The sequence below is a fragment of the Panthera uncia genome (genome assembly GCF_023721935.1).
Source record: "Panthera uncia isolate 11264 chromosome B3 unlocalized genomic scaffold, Puncia_PCG_1.0 HiC_scaffold_1, whole genome shotgun sequence".
Taxonomy (NCBI): Eukaryota; Metazoa; Chordata; class Mammalia; order Carnivora; family Felidae; genus Panthera; species Panthera uncia.
The window spans coordinates 115,863,405-115,883,346 of NW_026057582.1; the positions used below are offsets into that span (position 1 = coordinate 115,863,405).

General features: G+C 37.3%; 1 protein-coding gene across 8 annotated transcripts in view; it reads left to right on the forward strand.

The window, feature by feature from the left end:
• The window catches only part of TUBGCP5 (tubulin gamma complex associated protein 5), a 65,684-nt gene extending 46,739 nt beyond the window's left edge, over positions 1–18,945 (forward strand). For 6 of the 8 annotated variants that reach the window (XM_049613920.1, XM_049613921.1, XM_049613922.1 and 3 more), the window contains 13 exons: positions 1,418–1,620; positions 2,864–2,979; positions 4,915–5,183; positions 6,125–6,323; positions 6,967–7,155; positions 8,229–8,411; positions 11,316–11,400; positions 11,504–11,624; positions 12,511–12,689; positions 14,088–14,213; positions 14,779–14,867; positions 16,701–16,801; positions 18,749–18,945. In XM_049613920.1, coding sequence (XP_049469877.1) covers positions 1,418–1,620; positions 2,864–2,979; positions 4,915–5,183; positions 6,125–6,323; positions 6,967–7,155; positions 8,229–8,411; positions 11,316–11,400; positions 11,504–11,624; positions 12,511–12,689; positions 14,088–14,213; positions 14,779–14,867; positions 16,701–16,801; positions 18,749–18,795 — 1,907 coding nt within the window. In that variant the 3' untranslated portion in view covers positions 18,796–18,945. The remainder of the gene's footprint in view (positions 1–1,417; positions 1,621–2,863; positions 2,980–4,914; positions 5,184–6,124; positions 6,324–6,966; positions 7,156–8,228; positions 8,412–11,315; positions 11,401–11,503; positions 11,625–12,510; positions 12,690–14,087; positions 14,214–14,778; positions 14,868–16,700; positions 16,802–18,748) is intronic. The other 2 variants (XM_049613923.1, XM_049613926.1) reach the window with 2 other exon arrangements.
• The last annotated feature ends 997 nt before the right edge of the window (positions 18,946–19,942 follow it).

Below are 19,942 nucleotides of genomic sequence, written 5' to 3' on the forward strand. Positions count from 1 at the left end.
TCAGTTCCCTTCCCCAGAGGCAACCAAGTCATAAGTTTCTTGTGCATCCTTCCAGAAATAATTTAAACATATGCAAGCAATGCATATTCATATATACATACCTTGTAGTCTGTTAACTACTCTCTTCAAATTATTTTCTAATTTAAATTTTGAGGATTATATTATACAAAAATGTAAAGAGCCTCCTCATTCTTTTCTACAAATTCTTTTTTACAAAGATGTATGAAAGTATCATAGGCTTATCGCCTTTTGTTTGTTGTGGACTTTTTTATTTTATTTTAGAGAGAGAGAACACAAGCAGTGGGGAGAGGGGCAGAGAGGGAGAGAGAGAATCCCAAGCAGGCTCCATGCTTGGTGTAGAGCCTGATGCGGGGCTCAATCATATGACCCTGGAATCATGACCTCAGCCAAAATCAAGAGTTGGATGCTCAATTGACTGAGCTACCCAGGCACCCCCAACCACCCAACCAATCCCCTTTTGATGAACATTTAGGCTATTTCTGATCTTTTGCTATTACCAACATTGCTGTAGTGATAACCACTAACATGTAATTGTACACACGAGCTGCAAGTTATAGCATAAATTGTTCATGGAATTGCTAAAGTTAAAGAATATGTGATAGCATGTGTGATTTTGATACACATCACCACATGGTTTTCCACAGAGAACAGTTGCCAGCAATGTATATGAATACCTGTTTCCTTACACTCTTACCAACAGTGTGCTGTCAAACCTTTTGATCACCAGTATGACAGCTACAAAATGGTAACCAGTGTCAGCTCCCCTCCACCACTTTTATTTTCAACTACTACAAAAAATAGTACCCAGAAGACCTGTATTCTCATCATCCAACTTCCCCTATAACTTCCACCCTTGCATATAGTATGTTATCAAAACTAGGAAATTGACATTGGCACAATACATGTAATTGCTCTGCAGACCTGACATGAGTTTTACCAGTTTTGCAGGTACTTGATATTTTGTGGGGAGAGGAGTAATATCTTTGTGTATAGTTTTGTGACACTTTGTCACACGTATATATTTGTATATCCACTTCCATCTTCAGGATACAGAGCTCTGCCAATCCCATGAAAAAACTGGCTCTTGCTCCCCTTTGTAATAACCATCCCCTCACTAAAACAGTAGTCAACTGTTAACTGTTTATTTGCCCAGTGTAAGAATTGAAGTCGAGTTTAAGAATCACTTTTATTTCCTTTTCCCTGAAATTCAGTTACTTTATACATTATTTTTCTTCAGAGTTGTTTTTTCTTTAGGGAAATTAGCTCCTTACGAAATGAGATTAAAACCCACCACCCTCCAGTTCGCCATATCTTTCTATGACTTAGCTTTTATATCACATTCTGAATGCAGATATTCTTCCTTGCTAGTGAGTTTGATTCCTTGATAATTTTGCAGACACTACAATAACTCTTGCAATAGTGGTGGACAAGTTGTCACCTCGACTGGCTCAGCTCAAAGTTCTCCACAAAGTATTTAGTACTGGAGTAGCAGAAGTTCCACCTGACACTCGAAATGTTGTTCGGGCATCTCATCTGCTCAACACACTGTACAAGGCCATTCTTGAATATGACATTGTTGGAGAAGCCTCTGAGCAAACTGTATGTAAGACTTTTGTCCTTTCTAAGTTGTATGACTCCATTCTGTTCAGCCAAAGGAGTGGTGGATAGACTGTCATATAGTTCTTTGTAAAAATAGTACTTAAATCTTGTGTCAGACAGCTGTTCAGAGGGTGTTTTTGTTTTTAAAGAGAGAGTGTGTGAGTGGGGGAGAGTGGCAGAGGGAGGGAGAGAGAATCAATCTTAAGCAGGCTCCTTGCTCAGCACAAGCCTGACACTGGCCTCAATCCCATGACCCTGAGATCATGACTGGAGCTGAAATCAAGAGTTGGATACTCAACTGACTGAGCCACCCAGGCATCCTTTTGTTTTGGTTTTGGTTTTGGTTTTGGTTTTTTCAGAGTTTTAAAATTGGCTTCTAAATTCAAGGCTACAGGAAACTGGCTTCTTACCTTTAATCGCCAAGGTCACCAGAAGGATGAAGCAAGAACAAAGCAAAGCATAAAAGCAAGATGTGAAAAATGCCTAGCTGACTTATTATAGATATTTGCAAGCAACTCTTCCTTGAATAGAAATACAAATCTATTATATGAGGTATCTAGAGTAGTCAAATTCATAGAAACAGAAAGTAGAATGGTGGCTGCCAGGGACTGGGGAGAGGAGAAAAGAGAAGATATTTAATAGGTACAGAGTTCCAATTTTGCAGCATGCCAGAGATCTGTTTTCACAACAATATGAATATACTTAACACTACTGAATTGTACACAGGTTTGTACTGCAGGTTTGTTTGGTCAGATACACATTTTGTTTGGATGTTTGGATACACATGCACTAGGTATATTTCCTAGTTTGGTGATGTAACTTTTCTCACCATTTTGATACTTCAGTTCAGTATAAAACAGGTTGATTTCTTTCAGCTATGCAGTTTTTTTTTACTATTTGGAACTATAGTAGAATGAAATCATTTCCTCATTCCAAATGGACATTTTGCTAATAGTGTGCTTTAGATAGGATAAGCGTGCCTCAGTTTGGACTATCCTATTTAGAACTGTTGTTCCTCTTTAATTTTCACTCTCAAGAGAGTCCTGGTATGGACTACAGACAATATGGTCATCTCATATTTAGGTGAGTTTTCATAAGGATTTTATAGAGTATGTTTTGGATTTTTAATTTCTTTTTGTCAAAAAACAATTACTTTTGAAAAGGTGTTTCAGAAATGTTTAAACTTCATTTTATCCAGAGACAAGGGGGTTCTGAGAGTTGATTGTGCACACTCTGTCCTCAGGTCTCCCTGCTGTTCTCTCTCTGGGTGGAAACAGTAAGACCCTACCTGCAGATTGTGGACGAGTGGATCGTGCATGGGCACCTATGTGACTGCGCTAGGGAGTTCATCATCCAGAGGTTGGGTCCTATGCACAGCTCGGGAGACCTGGGGTGCTGCTCATACCTTTTTTCTCTCACAGGAAAATAATGCACTTTTGTAGTTCAGGTGATACTGAGGGAGACCAGTGCAGTGACAGACTATGTTTTTACCATAAACAAGTTGTATTGAATTTTTATAGAAGATGTCAGGAATCAGCCAAAAATATGTCTCCCAAGTTTTATGTCAGTTCACAGCTTTCCTTAGCAAATTCTGCTTTTTAAATGATAGTGTGTTTATGGTTGGCTGGTATAGTAAAAGGCATATTGCTTCCTAAAGAGGGAATTTAGGTGATAATAAGTGGCTTCAACTAATTGCTGTTATAAATTAATCAGTAGGATAAAAGATTTGAAAATATTACAGAATATGCCTCGAGTACATTTATTTTTCCAAATTAGCTGGCTTTTTTAACCTTCTTAATAAAATATTTAAGAAAACAATTAAGGAAAATCATAATTCACTTATGATTTCCCCTTCAGTTAATTGATTTTTCTGAGCAGAATCATACAAACTGCAAATGTAGAACTCTCTTAACTCACTTTTAAGTTATGCACTCTGTTTAGATGTGTGGTTTTTATGGATAGCTATCCATTTAACTCATCAGAAAGGAGACTGTTAAGTCCTTACAACTCTGAAAAGGTAACCCTGCTTATACACTGCAGATGTAAATTAGCTAGCCTCCTTTAACTGAATCTCATGTCTGTTATTATATCGTTTTTCATCGATCTTACATGATAATTTTTGTGAAAATGGGATTCTGGCTGTTATTAGAGGGTGGTGAGTGACCATCATTTGATTGTTAAAAGCATTTCAGTTAAGAATCTGTACGGGTCGAAAAAAATGTAGAAGTGTGGAGATTACTTTTATAGGAAACGGCAAAATCGGTAAACTTTTATTCTACTTCTAAAGAGAATCAAAGTAATCATATTTTGTTTAATTCTAATTCAAGAAACTTTTTGTCATAGACTCTAAATCTGAAGTTCTCTTTTGGCCAGCAAAAGAGCAGGACACAGGATGAAAAGCAAGAGATGGCTAATATCCTGGAAGACAGGAGCCCCAAATAAGGGTCCTTGCCCCGTTTTTATTAAGATCAGAAGGCTTACAAACATGGCGATGGACATGCACAAAGAGAGACTGAATCTGTGAACATTAACTTGTAGATGTGAGGGAAAGGGAGTCTTGAAGATATTTGGGGTTAGGGGTGTGGGTTAATACAAAGCAAAATCCTGACACCGGGGCAGTCAGGCAGGAGGTTGTTTACAGCTGACTTGAAGCACCACCTTTGTTTATCTTAGCTAGACTAGGGGTTGAGACTGGTAGGGGAAATAACCTCAGAGTTAACAAGGCACCTTTCTTTTGTTAATCATCTCCCCTCCGGGCTGCTTCAGCTGCAGCCCAACAGTCTGTAGCCCAATTTATCTGTTTACCTAACTTGTTCCTTTCCTCCTGTGAAAGCAGCTTTCTGCTATAGTACTAAACTGGGGGGGGGGGTGCTTCCACCCTGAATATCTAATCTTGTTTATTTCATATGTTCTATATTGGGGCTTCTGCCCCACCTTCTCTATACGTATTTACCTAATCTTGTTTACCCAAACCAAGGTGTGAGCATCCTATAGCTTTGTAATTCTTTATGCCTTGTTAACCCATTGGTATAAACCCAGGAAATTTCTAAGCTTATTCCCCACAACTTTTTACTTAAGTTTTACCTGTGTCATTCAGAGTATTTATCCACTTTTCTGTTAAACTGAAGTCAGATAAAACCTCTGCCCCATTTTGCCTGAAGATTGCTTCATATTACTAATAACTGATATTATTGTGTTTTGGAATGTCTGGACAACATGCCTAAGCTAAAACAGATACACTGTTGTTTTTAAGGAAGTAAAGTTGAAGTTTAAAATTCTTTTGAATCTCTATAGAAACAAAAATGTTCCAGTAAATCACAGAGACTTTTGGTATGCAACTTACACACTATACAGCGTATCGGAAAAGACAGAAAATGAAGAAAAAATGAGTGATAATGCTAGTGCAAGTTCTGGCAGTGACCAGGGGCCCTCCAGCAGGCAGCATACCATGGTGTCCTTCCTCAAACCTGTCCTTAAGCAGATAATTATGGCTGGCAAGTCAATGCAGCTGCTGAAGAACCTGCAATGTGCAAAGAGCACCACGTGCCAGGACACAGCCAGAGGTAGCAGGTTCCTTTTCCATGTATCCCTCAGCATTCGGGCAATTACTCTGTCTTCATTTTTGTCATCCTGAAATATGTAATTATTTTGTAGTTTGAAAATTATCAAAGCCTTTTACTTTCATGGAAATTATCACCTTGTTACTGCTCCTAATTGAAAAGATTATCCTCGGTGGAAACTTTTAGCACTGTTTCAAAGGCAGTGATTGCAGTGATGATAAGTTCCACATGCTTTTTCCTTAGTCTGGATTCCTTAGAACTGGTCATTTAAAAAATAAATCTCTAGCATTTCTTAATGCAGTGCAGCATTTAGCTGTTGAGGACATAAATGTAAACCCTGGCAGATATGAATTTGTTGGTTAGCAGTTTAGACTTGATCATAGATTTCAAGAAAATCTTGATATAATTTATGGCCTTTTTTGATACAATTTAAGCAAATACTTCAACTTTTAACAACTGACTAAAAAGATTTGAAAGGTGTATATAGCCTTAATTGTTTTTAAATCACCTTAATGTTACATTACTTTGAATTGTTGTATTTACTTTAAATAATATTTTCATTTTGTGGAATATTTCCTTTTTGACTGAATAATAAAATGTAATGAGCTTTCAGGACCACTGTCAAAAGTGTTTTCCCCGATGAAATTATGACTCTTATAAGTATTATAGTGCTGTCCAGTATGGTGGTAACTTAACTTTTAAGCACCCTACTTAGGGTGTTACTCTGTTCAGAAAAAATTAGCTCATACTTTGTTTATGAACTTTGCAATTATCTAACAGGGTATAAAAGTATTTAGTTGTACTGTACTGTGGAAGTAAAGAAACAGGGATAAACTCTCATAGGCCAAAGGAAAAATACCAGACTATATTAGGATAAAACTACCTAATGCTACTTAATATTATTTACAGGAATATAGTTCACCAAACATATTTCTTTGTTTCAGATGCAGAGAGAAAAAGCTTGTATACCCTGTTTCTGGAATCTGTACAGTCGCGTCTTCGACATGGAGAAGATTCCACTGCACAGGTCCTCACTGAGCAGCAGGCTACCAAAGAGAACCTAATTAAGATGCAGTCCATTGCTGAAAGGCATCTTGAACTGGATGATGTCCACGATCCCCTGCTGGCAATTAACTTTGCAAGGTGATATATACCTGCAAGATTTTAGATAATTGAAATGGCAGAATCTGTGCAGTATTTAGTAACTGTTAATTTCTGCTAGTTAGGGCTTTCCAGCCTTAAAAATAAAAACCTTTGTAGCTTATCCTTTCTAATGAATGGAATGCAAGAGGGCACTGTGTTCAATTTGGCCTCCTTGTTTGTGAAAGTCCATAGACTACCTTGTGTCCTACATCCATGGGGAGTTGCTGTTACTCATACAGAAGATACTTCTGAAAGTCTAGGTCTTGTGCAAGCATGTCACACATACACACACACACACACACACACACACACACACAAACTCTCTACTTAAAATGTATCTTGGCCCTTAGGTGGTTTTAGGCGCACCATGCCTTACTGTCTAATGGCCCTTATTCACCTCATATACTGCCTGAGACGCAGTGGCTAAAAAGACCTACTCAGTATTTGACCCTTAAGGCAGAAGTGGTTGAAAAACTGTTTCACTTAAAGGATATTTGGGGTGGGCGGGGGGAGTTTCTTTCTGTAATAGTTGGTAATTTTAAGACTAAAGGTAAAAATGGGACTCTGGAGTTTTGCTTTTAAGGGAATTCTGTTGATAGCAGCTCATAAAAAAAAAAAAAAGACTCACGTTTTTATCCTAAAGGTTGTATTTGGAACAGAGTGACTTTCATGAGAAGTTTGCTGGTGAAGATATATGTGTGGATAGATCATCAGAATCTGTGACATGCCAGACTTTTGAGTTAACACTGAGATCTTGCCTGTATCCTCATATTGATAAGCAGTATCTCGAGTGCTGTGGAAACCTCATGCAAACTCTGAAAAAAGACTACAGGTATAAAGGAGTAGTTTAATTTTGGAAGTAGTCAGTAGTTTATTGCACTTTAAGAACAATTGAAATTATTTTAAAACCTATGTTTCAAGTTAATTTTTAATAAAGTAGGAAATGAGTATGCAATAAATAATTTTGAGAGAATCAACTAGCCATCTGTGTTTCACACCATTATGTTGTGAAATTTAATCCTTTATTTCTGAGACTCTACCCCAAAAGAAATACAGAAAAAGCTTGTTGCACAAAAATGCCCATCTGAAAGTTTGCTGTCAGAGGGAAGAGCATGAAATTACTTAGTAATAGATGACCAGTTCTTTAAATTATGGCATATCCATAAAAATGGCATATCCATATAAGCTATGGCAAATCTGTCATGTATGAAGTTTATAAAGTTTATGTTTCTCCAGAGTTTTAAATAATGTAAAATGTTCTTAAATCTTAAAAAGGATATATAATATGGTGGGAACTATATTTTTTCAAATGCATAGAAAAAAAAGACTAGAAAGAAATATCCCAAATATTAACAGTAGAAATTCACTATGAATAGCAGGATTTGGACTGACTGTTACACTTTTTTTTTTAGTTTATTTTATTTATTTATTTTGAGAGAGAGTGCGCGTGTGCGCAAGTAAGCAGGGGAGGGGCAGAGAGAGAGAGGGAGAGAAAATCCCAAGCGGGCTCTGCACGGTCAGCACAGAGCCTGATGTGGGACTCGAACCCATGAACCATGAGATCATGACCTGAGCTGAAACCAAGTGTTGGACACTTAACTGACTGAGCCACACAGGAGCCCCTAGATGGTTACACTTTTTTTACTTTGGCCATCTTTCTACAGTGTTATAGAAAAGTAACATTTCTTTCTATTAAAGGCAAACATATACTATTTTTATTATTTTAAAAGTCTCTAAGAGGTGTTAGTATTTTGGGATTTTTTTTTTGTTTGTTGTATTTCTGTTTTTAGTAAATGTAGAATGTAAAACTCTTTCAAAATTAGTAGTATACAAAATCTGCTACTGATCTAAAATTCTGTCTCATGAGTGTAAGATCTTTCTGTAGCTTATTTTCTCTCCATTTAGATTGGTTGAGTACTTGCAGGCCATGAGAAATTTTTTCTTAATGGAAGGTGGAGATACCATGTATGACTTCTACACATCAATTTTTGATAAAATAAGAGAAAAGGAAACCTGGCAGAATGTGTCTTTTCTTAATGTTCAGCTTCAGGAAGCAGTAGGACAACGTTATCCTGAAGATAGTTCACGGTAAAATATATCACCTTTTTATTTTAAATAATATAAAACAATCCATGTGTAATAACTCCTTTGTGAATTCTTACATACATCATTTATTCCTCACACTAACCCTATGAATTTTAACATTATTTTTCATATTAGAAAACTGAGGCCAAAGGTAGCTACATGACTTAACCTACTAAGCAAGAAGTGATGATGAGCTGGTGCCATGTAGACTGTCAGGGTCTGATGTCCTCCCTCATAGGACAGTGTTAGCCACTGGGTGTGGAATTTCTCTGCCCACTGGCCTCACCCTCCAGCCAAATGCACTGGCCTTCTTACATAGGAGTCTTAGGCAGTGTTTTGAAACAAGAGCAAAATTCTCAGGGCCTGCTGAGGCCTGAGCTCCAGGCCTCATAGACCTTCACTTCTACCACATGCTGTTGGTCAAACCATGTCCTAGGCCAGCTAGGTTCAGTGGTGGGAAATAGATTCCACCACTTAATGGGCAGAGTTGCATGTTTTCAAACTGTTAGGTGAGCTTATCCCCAACTGTGGAGCTAATCAACCCTTTCTCCCTGTCAGTATGCCTGCTGAACAACTCACCCAGGTCTGTGGGTTGGTGCCATCAAATCTTTGTGAAGCAAAGACTCATCTTGTACGCTGCTTGGCAATCCTTTTTCCTGTTCCATGTCCCTGTTCAGCTCTCTTTCTCAGCTCCCTCAATGGTCCTTCAAAAGTAATAGTCATAATAATTAACATTACATGCCAGACAAAGCATTCTTTCTCTCACAACCACACCCAAGTTCCCAACCTACTACTTAGTAGATTATTTTTATTTTTAATTTCTTTTATTTTTGTCACTCTTATTACCTTTAATTCTTCTATAAAAGCAGAATTTTCATCAGTTATGTGGTTAGTAAAAGCAGGGTGTAACAGCTGGATTCTTTCCATAAGAAGTAATTGGTACCCAGCAATCCCCAGAGGGAGCTAGAGAAAGTTGTTTTTCACTACCAGCAGAAACTCATGAACTTGTTGTATTTAATATGTTGCAGTCTATTACACTTATTTTTGTTGCTCAGACTGTCTCATTTTCACCCAGAGGGAGACCCTTCATTCAGCCCTAGTAATCTCAGAGAGCATTCTTACTTTCAGGACTAGATGTCCAGGCTTGTCTTGTGCACCTCCTGCTAGGAGCAGTAGTCCCATTTAATTGATGGCTTAAAAAGCCCTTGATCTGGTGCCAGAGTGTTCATCAGTATTGGATTGTCAGTACTTCTGGGCTTAGTTGACAGAGCTGGAAAATATGTAGGAAGAAAAAATCATAAGCTCATATTGATATTTCCAATTTATATTAAAGATTCATTTTTCACTTCTTTGATTTTCCTTTGTATTTCTTCCCTTGAGTGCTTACTAATACATTGATATAATCAATGGTTTTATTCTCTAAGTAACAGTTCCAAAGTGACAATAATAGCAACAAGCCCACTGAGAGTTTAAATTAATGCTTGTGATTGTTTTCTCTTCCTCTACTATCAAGCCATCAGAATACTGTATTTCAAGGTCACTTGGAATAATTCTCCATGTGATTATGCTACCAACTTAATGTAGGGTCAAGTTCATTTGTTTTAGTTTACTTTCTACTTTTAGGAATTTCTATTTCTGTTTCTTAAGTTAAAGTCATTGGTACAAAAGGAGATCTGTCTAGGGAGCTGCTTTTCTTGAGAGGGCAAGCTTTTACTGTCTGGTTCATTTCTCAGCCTCATTTCTAGTATGTGTACACATATAGACACATCATGTTCTCTCTCCTACCACACTTTACATTTCAGGGATTCAGAATATTTCTGGTTTGCCCAAGAGCTATACTTTCCCTGCTTCATAGCTTCCTCTAGTTATGTGCACTTCCATTTGCATGGCCTGGCAATGGTCTGCTTTCCTACAAAGTCCTGCCTGGCCTGGATTGGTGTAGCACCCTATGTCTGCTTTGTGATTTGCTCTGGGCTCTGAGGAGAGGGATTGACTTTCTTTCACCTGCTTGGCATGGTGATGACAAATAACGTATTCAGTTAGTGCCTTCTGAGTACTTAGTGGATACACATGTAACAAATTTATGGGCTAAAAAAATTCTGACTAGTGCCTGTGACATGGAATGAATTGGTTAATTTATAAGTCACATGCTACGTTTTCCATCTCTAGTTGTAAGGCTGCCTCCCCACCTGCATGGTACACTTAAACCTTCCATGGTCTGCATCCCAGTTTCATCACCTGATGCCCCTATAATTGTGGGAGAGTTACATCATTTCCTAGTCTTCTGACAGGACTACTCTGAGGATTAAATGAGTAAGGGCACTTAAGTGCCCATGTAGTGCCTGGTGCAAGGACATTTCCTTGCATATTTGTTGATTATTTCTATTGAGGGTTACTTTCAAAGCATCATTAGGAAAGAATGGATGAAGCAGTGTGCAACACCTTTGCTTTGGAAGCAGACCCATTCTTGTTGACACACTTGCATACACACTCTTCAAGGCAAGGAGAGCAACCTCCCCCCCACTATCTTCAGCAGAGGGTCCATCTTCTGAGCCTGAATTTTAGCCTGAATTTTATCACAATTAAGCACCCAACCTATTACCATTATATTTTCTTCCCCAACTTCATCTTTTTTCCTAATTAACTTACTACACTTAAGAGTCTCTTCTCTTTCATAGCAAAACCCATTGTTTAAAAACTTGGCCCCTCTTCTAAAACCAAATTCTTATTCTGGAATATAGGCTAGAAAATAGGACTTTATTTAAATATTTGCATTCCTTTTATGAAATATGTCTTCTTTGAAATACGTAAATAAAATAAATGGTAAAATGCTAGTGGTTTTTTAGAGTTTTTTTTTAATGTGAGCATAGAATTTTCACAAACTAAAACTGAAATTTCTTTATCTAGTCTGTCTATATCTTATGAAAATGTTGACACAACTAAGAAGAAACTCCCTGTTCATATCTTAGATGGTCTAACCTTGAGCTACAAGGTATGTGCTAATACATTTAGTAAGAACATTGTTTTCTATTAAAATTATAAGGTACAAGTAATAGGTTACTTTCTACTCTAATTTTCTGTTTTTGTTTTCATAGATCCCATGGCCTGTGGATATTGTTATAAGTTTGGAATGTCAGAAAATTTATAATCAGGTGTTCCTTCTCTTATTGCAGATAAAATGGGCAAAATATAGTCTGGATGTTTTACTATTTGGTGGTAAGATTTGTTTGCAACAGATAAATTATAATTTAATTTTAGCCCTGAAAAAAAGAAGTAGGTGATCTTTGGTCATTTTTTATGTATATACAAGTGCCCAGATGACAAGTATTTATAGTAACAGTTTTACAGATGTCAGAATTAACTTCCCTGAATGAAATACCAGGGAATTAGTACTGCAGTCAACCTGAAATATAGCAACTTGATTAGGAATTTAGCCAGAATAAATATTCTTAAATTATGCAAAAATTTTTAATGACAAGTTACTGGGACTTTGCATTTAAATTTATTTATTTTTTTAATATTTTTTTTAACGTTTATTTATTTTTGAGACAGAGACAGAGCATGAACAGGGGAGGGTCAGAGAGAGAGGGAGACACAGAATCTGAAACAGGCTCCAGGCTCTGAGCTGTCAGCACAGAGCCCGACGCGGGGCTCGAACTCACTTTAAAAGACTGCCTTGAATCAAATAAAGAAGGGTACTAGGCTCTGAATAAGTGCATTTGGAATCAGATATGGAATCAGGTCACACATCTAATGCACCTATGATACCGGGAGTATTACCAGCAGAGTCTGACTAACAAAGCAAGTGACCATTTAAGTTCACCAACGAAAGGGAGTCCGAGCTGAAGTCGGACGCTTAACCGACAAGCCACCCAGGCGCCCCGCATTTAAATTTAAATGACCGTGATAATCAAGGTGATAAGGGGGAACTTTTCACTGCTTTACCTTCCAGAGACACTGAAGGCATGGTCCCTGATGTGACTCCTGTAGAGTGCCCTTTGCGGGTTGATGATGACACCAGAAGTCCCACCCCTGTGCAGTGGTATGGGTGGGGCCTGAGTAGATGTTCTTCCCACCTACTCTGATTTTGCATCTTATACAGAGCTAACTAGTACTGCTGGAAAACCACAGTTCAGAGAAGGACTTTTATGTGAAGAAGACACAACTGTTCAATTTGGACCACAGAAGGAAACAGTAAGACAACAGATTCATCGTATGTTCCTCTTGAGAGTGAAGCTCATGCACTTTGTGAACAGCTTACACAACTACATCATGACCAGGGTTTGTGTCTGGATTACTTGTGATATATTTATAGGTAAAAAGCCCACAAAATACTTGTAGACTGTAAGTGTGAAAATAGCGCATATGAAATATTTGATCATAAAATAACATGGCAGTGGCGGAAATATTTTTTTAAACATTCCACAGAATGTGTATCTTGAGACTCCTGTCCCTCCTGTCCAGCAGCCTCTTGGGAGAGGCATACCCAGAGCTCCTCTTTTGGAATTGCCTTTAGAACTTGTAGTATAGCCCTCTAAACTTTATTAGTGGTTAACAGATCTGCCCCTGGAAAATGGCTTCAAATTTTAGTAACAGCCAAAAAATCTGTCAGGCTAGTGTGGTATATAAGGAGATAGATGCAGCCAGATTATTTTTTTTCTCAAAAACAAGAGGCAACTCATTACAAAGTAAGTGAAACTACACTCATACACATCTTAAAACCAGATCTAGAGGAAGTCTGGAAGAAGTGTTCAGTTATTTGAATAGTGGCAGTATTGTTGGAAGACAGTACTCATTTGGGATTTTTTTTTTTAATTTTTTTTTTTAACGTTTATTTATTTTTGCGACAGAGAGAGACAGAGCATGAACGGGGGAGGGTCAGATAGAGGGAGACACAGAATCTGAAACAGGCTCCAGGCTCTGAGCTGTCAGCACAGAGCCCGACGCAGGGCTCAAACTCACAGACCGCGAGATCATGACCTGAGCCGAAGTCGGCCGCTTAACCGACTGAGCCACCCAGGCGCCCCCTCATTTGGGATTTTAAATGGTTGCTTTAAAAAACTAATTTGTAGTCATTCTGGTATAGAAGCTCTGAGACTCATTTTATTTGAAAGAAATGAAACTTTGAAGCCTGTGTTTTAGACATGATGCACATGGCAGAGGTACTCTCTGTTTACCATGCATTAGTGGCCTTCAGAGGGCCAGCCTTAAGCCCTTAATTATTGAGAGTAATTGGTAGTTTAATTTTTTGCTTAATTTGTTTCTTGTTTTCTAGTTGAAGAACATCTGTGCTCCTTTTAAAGAAAGACCAGTATATAAACATTGGGACTTTAAAAAAAAAAAGAAACATATAAATTCAATTTACCTGATAATTGTTGTTGTTATTGTTGTTTTTTTTTTTTTAATCAGTGCATTTGTCCCTCCCCACCGGAAACAGTCTGCTAGTCCAAAGTAAGGCATTCATTTACCATGCAAATGGATTTCCTAAAGGACTGGCATCTACCATTATTCTAGGATAAGAATTTCAACCTTTAAAGAAGGCACTTTGTGAGTTTTACAGTTGTAATTATTGAAGAAAGAATTTGAGAGGAGTAGAAGAGTTTGGTAATAAGTTTTGTGTCTGGCATACAAGTCCTCAAAGAAGTCTGCTGATTAAACTTTTCATCTTTCTCTTCCAAGATTCTTCACAGTACAGGACTAGAGTTTCAACATCAAGTCGAGGAAGCCAAGGATTTAGATCAGTTGATTAAAATTCACTATAGATATTTGTCCACCATCCATGATCGATGCTTGCTGAGAGAAAAGGTACATGAGATGTCACCTGCAGATTTGGCCAGTTGAGGCAGGAAGGAAGCTGGTCAAGGGAGGTTGTCTCTGTATTTTGGAATTTTAAGGATATTCGTTAAGAAATGACCAGGTCAAATGAAGTATGTGTACTATACTACTAGAAATTATACCTGAGAGAAACAAATGAGAACTGTATTGTGATCATCTGCACCCTGCTCTGTGCTTGGATTCAATTGGAAAATTGTGTCTGCAGTTGTGGAATAATAGTGTTTTAGTCAGGAAGTACATCCAGCTTAGTGAGAATATATGGGATTAAGTCAATTTATAGCCATTGGAATTACTTACTCCCTTTCGTTGGTGAACTTAAATGGTCACTTGCTTTGTTAGTCAGACTCTGCTGGTAATACTCCCGGTATCATAGGTGCATTAGATGTGTGACCTGATTCCATATCTGATTCCAAATGCACTTATTCAGAGCCTAGTACCCTTCTTTATTTGATTCAAGGCAGTCTTTTAAAGTGTTGGTGTCAGTATCCAAACATAGTTACAGAGCCTGTGTTCTCTCTGTGGCTTTGATCTCCAGGTCAGTTTTGTGAAAGAAGCCATCATGAAGGTACTGAATTTGGCTCTCATGTTTGCGGATGGTTGGCAAGCAGGCTTAGGGGCATGGCAGTAAGTATGTAGCTTGTGACCATTTCAGCTTCCCTTTTAATTGGCTTCTTTCTGGAAGCCTTTTTTTTTTTTTTTTAAAGTAAGCTCTATGCCCAACATGGGGCTTGAACTCATGACCCTGAGATCAAGAGTCACATGCTCTACCAACTGAGCCAGTGAGCTACCCCACTAATGAGAGGAAGAAGAAATGCCTTTTTTTAAAAAATACATTCTGGGAGCCTTTTTTCTCAATCTTGGCAATATATCATATGTCACTTATATTTAAGGGAAGAATTGAATGTGTTCACCTTAACTAGGCAGCATCAAGAAAGTGCAGTTTTTTAAGAACGGTAAAACCAGAAAAATATGAAAATTTAAATTAGAACAAATAAATATTCTTAGGTTGCATTCATGTATTCTTGTATAGGTTTTATTAATTATGAATTTCAAACATATACAGAAGTAGAGAGAACTGCTTAACAAACCCTGGTTGCCCATCACCCCATTTCAGCAGTTACCAGCAATGACCAGTTCTGTTTTGCGTTTACCACACACCTCTGTTCATACTTGCTGAATCATTTTAAAGCAAATTCTGGATGTTACGGTAGATTATAGTCCAGAGTCATATAGAAAGACAGATGCTCTGAAGTCAGAGTACAGTTGCGGAGCTCAGAGCTTGCTCTTCCTATGTAGAGTGGCATCCTCTACTGTTAACCTGAATGTACAGTTCAGTAGCTTGTCCTTGTCTTGTTCATAAAATTAATGTAATGATGATGCCTCTGTTACTTCTCAGAAATAAAAATACAAGTCTGGTTGACTGGGCTGTTGAAATAATAGCTTGTAAAAGTAAAAAGGGGAGAGTTTATGATCTAATTTAAAATCTTAGTCTATGGCTGTATCAGTCTATGGCTGTGTCTACAGTCTTTGGCTGTATGAAGAAACTAAGAGTGTAGGTAAAATTCATAATTGAAATATTATGAAAAAGGATGAAAATAAAAGTCTTATTTGTTTTATTATGGGTGTCTCAAAGTGTGTAAAGAACATTTTTCTTTCCATATCACTGTGAGATGGAGGAGAAAATAATAACACTCCTGCATATGCTTGGCTAAAATTGAACTGTTTCCGTTTCTTCAATAAGTAAATTATGAAGACAAAAACAGGGAGTGAGGAGGACTTAAGCATATCAGCCATTACAGTTTATGGAAATTAATTGATTCTGATTCAGACTTGAAGCAGAAGAGTGAAAAATTGCAAAAGCGATGTGAAAGTCAAAAGCTGACTGGTTATTTGATGATATTAAAAAATCATTAAGTATTTTCAAGAAAATGGTATTGTGGCTGTTTTAAAAGGCTGTTTTATCTTTACTATATACACACTGAAATATTTATGACTGAAGGGCTGTGATGTTTCAAATGTGCTTCACAGTATGGCAGGGCTGGGCTGGGCTGTGCTGAAGCTGGATGTGGGCATGTGAGTGTCCTCTGCGTTCTCTCCTAATGTATGTTCTAATACAGGGTTTTGTATCTTTAATGTATTCTTTGTTTCAAAAAGAAGATATGCTTGTGAAAAGTGAAAATACAGAAATGTGTAATGGAAAAGGGAACACCCCCAGTCATCCCAACTCCAGAATTCAATGCGACCCCACAGCAGCACAGTTTTATGTGTTAATAACTCTTTCCTTCAAACATTTGGAAAGCTTTTATTTTGAAGTGGGGCAGGAAATTTTCTATTTTATAATCTTTAGACTTAGGAAATTTAGCGAAAGTACATTTGAAATTATCCCAAAGATATTTTGTAGCCTATGTATTAACACTTTATGCACTTACTTAAATTAAAATTTACTTTCTTTCCTAGGATGGAATCTATAGAGAAAATGGAGTCTGATTTTAAAAACTGCCATATGTTTATTGTAACCATTTTAAACAAAGCTGTCTGTAGAGGATCCTTTCCCCATCGTGAGTATACCATGTTAAAATAATTTTTACTGCTTTTATATTTTCTTGTAGCTAAGTCTGCATGTTCTTGCTTTGGTACTAATCTCATGAAAAATTACAACTTTTCACCATTTCAAACCTGGAAAGTCCCTCAGCAGTTGTGCCATGCTTTGACTTGTTTTTTCAGAATTACAGTTGGTGAGTGAATATGAGATGTAAAACACTGAGACTAAAGATACTGCTTTTTACTATGTGATTTGTTATACCAGTGGATTTCTAGAACCACTATTAGGTAAAGTGGTTTTACAGAAGGCAAAATAGATCTCAGTCATACTTTACAATTATACGTAGCCTTTGTAACTATTCCTTTCAAAAGATAGGCATTTTTTTAGCAATTTGAAAAATTCCCATGGCTGCCTCTTACACAGGAAAGTGCAAGCATGACAGTTCAGAATGCAGTGTGAAGCACAGAGATTGTGTCACAGGGAGAAGAGAGCTGTTTCATCTGTAGAACAAAGGCGAACTAGATATTTGTATTTGTAGAACAAATATCTAAACTAAAAGCTCTTTGCACAGTCTTTTTTTTCAAGTGGATAAAACAGTGCATTTTATTTTAATAAAAAATATTTTTTAAATGTAGTTATATAAAAAATTTTTGAGTTAAATGAAGCCAGAATTTATCTTGACCATGAAAAATTGTTCTGTGGACTAGATAAACCAAATAACCTTCTTTGTTTTCTTTCTATTATATCCCCCCCCCCCCCCCAGAATTGCCTTTACTCAATTGCTTAGTTTTCTGTGAAACTTTGTTGTAGTTTTTAACATGTTCAAAATCTGTCACATATCAAACAGTATTTTCCTGGTGCTTCAATATAGCTTATCTGTCTGGTTTTTAATTTACATCCAAGTTAGTTAGCATATAGTGCAACAGTGATTTCAGGAGCAGATTCCTTAATGGCTCTTGCCCTTTTAGCCCATCCCCCCTCCTAAAACCCCTCCAGCGACTCTCTGATTGTTCTCCATATTTATGAGTCTCTTTTGTTTTGTTCCCCTCCCTGTTTTTATATTATTTTTGCTTCCCTTATAGTCCTCTGTTTTGTATTTTAAAGTCCTCATATGAGTGAAGTCATATGATATTTGTCTTTCTCTAATTTCGCTTAGTATAATGACCTCTAGTTCCATCCACATAGTTGCAAATGGCAAGATTTCATTCTTTTTGATTGTCGGGTAATACTCCATTGTATATATACACCACATCTTCTTTATCCATTCATCTGTCTGTGGACATTTGGGCTCTTTCCATACTTTGGCTATTGTTGATAGTGCTGCTATAAACATGGGGGTGCATGTGCCCCTTTGAAACAGCATACCTGTATCCCTTGGATAAAACCTAGTAGTGCAATTGCTGGGTTGTAGGGTAGTTCCGTTTTTAATGTTTTGAGGAACCTCCATACCGTTTTCCAGAGTGGCTGCACCAGTTTGCATTCCCATCTTTACACAGCCTTTTTATTTTTTTTTGAAAAGTACACAGGTTAATCTCTTCCTTTTTTCTACGTATTCCAATTATAATGTACTAATTAAGAGTAGCTGAACATTTTAAAAAATACTGTTAGAAATGTGTTAGAGGAAACATTGATGCATTTGTCCATTTTTGCATTGGGTGATTGTTATGCAAGTTTGTTATGAACTGACTCCAAATTCTGTGACATAGCGGACAAGAGTGATTTGTTCAGTGAAATGCCCAGACTTTTTGTCTTCAAAATTAAAATGATCTGAAATAGAAATAAATCATACTCTTTCAATTTGTATTTAATAATTATCATTTTATTGTACATTTAAAATAATCAATATATTAATTAAAAGTAGAAAAGTCTAAATACTTTCAATTCTGAAATCATTGAGGCCTTATTCAGACATTTTCAAATATTTAAACCTATTTTTTTAACCTTATTTTTATTCTTTCCACAGTGGAATCTCTAGCACTGTCACTCATGGCTGGCATGGAACAAAGTTAAATATCTTTATTGTATTATATACCTCAGATTTGATCTTCATACATATAATTCCACTATATGCAGCTGAGGAGTGGAAATCTCTATTTTGATTTATTTTGAAAACTGTTGTCTACTGTCTAAACAAGTACATTTGTAGGTATTTTCTTTGGAGATTATTGGATAGTATATAAATTTATGTGTATAAAATTGTATCAATAAAGTATATATAGGCTGTTTACACTTATATTTCCTACCATAAGCTATAGATTTATGGTGAATTATGTGAATTATGTCATTTTGAAATGCAATTATTGCTATTAAAAAAAAGCATTTTAAATTCTTCTATTCTTTTACTCAGTCACAGAAGTATTTTTTTGTTTTGATTTGAAAGTAAGAAAATGTGTGTATATGGGGGAGAGGCAAAGGGAAAGGGAGAGAGAATCTTTTAAAGTTTATTTACTCATTTTGAGAGAGTGCAAGCCAGGGGAAAGGCAGAGAACAGAGCCTGGTGTGGGACTCGATCTCACAACCCTAGGATCATGACCTGGGCCAAAATCAACAAGCTCAACAGACTGAGCCACCCAGGTGCCCCCAGAAGGTTTTTTTTGTTTCTGTTTTTAATTTTTTTTTTTTTTAATTTTTTTTTTTCAACGTTTTTTATTTATTTTTGGGACAGAGAGAGACAGAGCATGAACGGGGGAGGGGCAGAGAGAGAGGGAGACACAGAATCGGAAACAGGCTCCAGGCTCCAAGCCATCAGCCCAGAGCCTGACGCGGGGCTCGAACTCACGGACCGCGAGATCGTGACCTGGCTGAAGTCGGACGCTCAACCGACTGCGCCACCCAGGCGCCCCTGTTTTTAATTTTTTTAATGTTTATTATTTTGAGAGAGAGAGACAAAGCATGAACAGGGGAGGGACAGAGAGAGGGAGACACAGAATCTGAAGCAGGCTCCAGGCTCTGAGATGTCAGCACAGAGCCCAACGTGGTGCTCAAACTCACAGGCGGAGAGATCATGACCTGAGCCCAAGTCGGATGCTTAACTGACTGAGCCACCCAGGCGCCCCTGGAAGTGTTTCATATAGAGTTTTACATGCTGTCTTCCAAGTTTGTCCTGTATTTGGCTGTCAGAAAAATGTATTTTTATTTGCCTGGGAAGTTTCAAAAT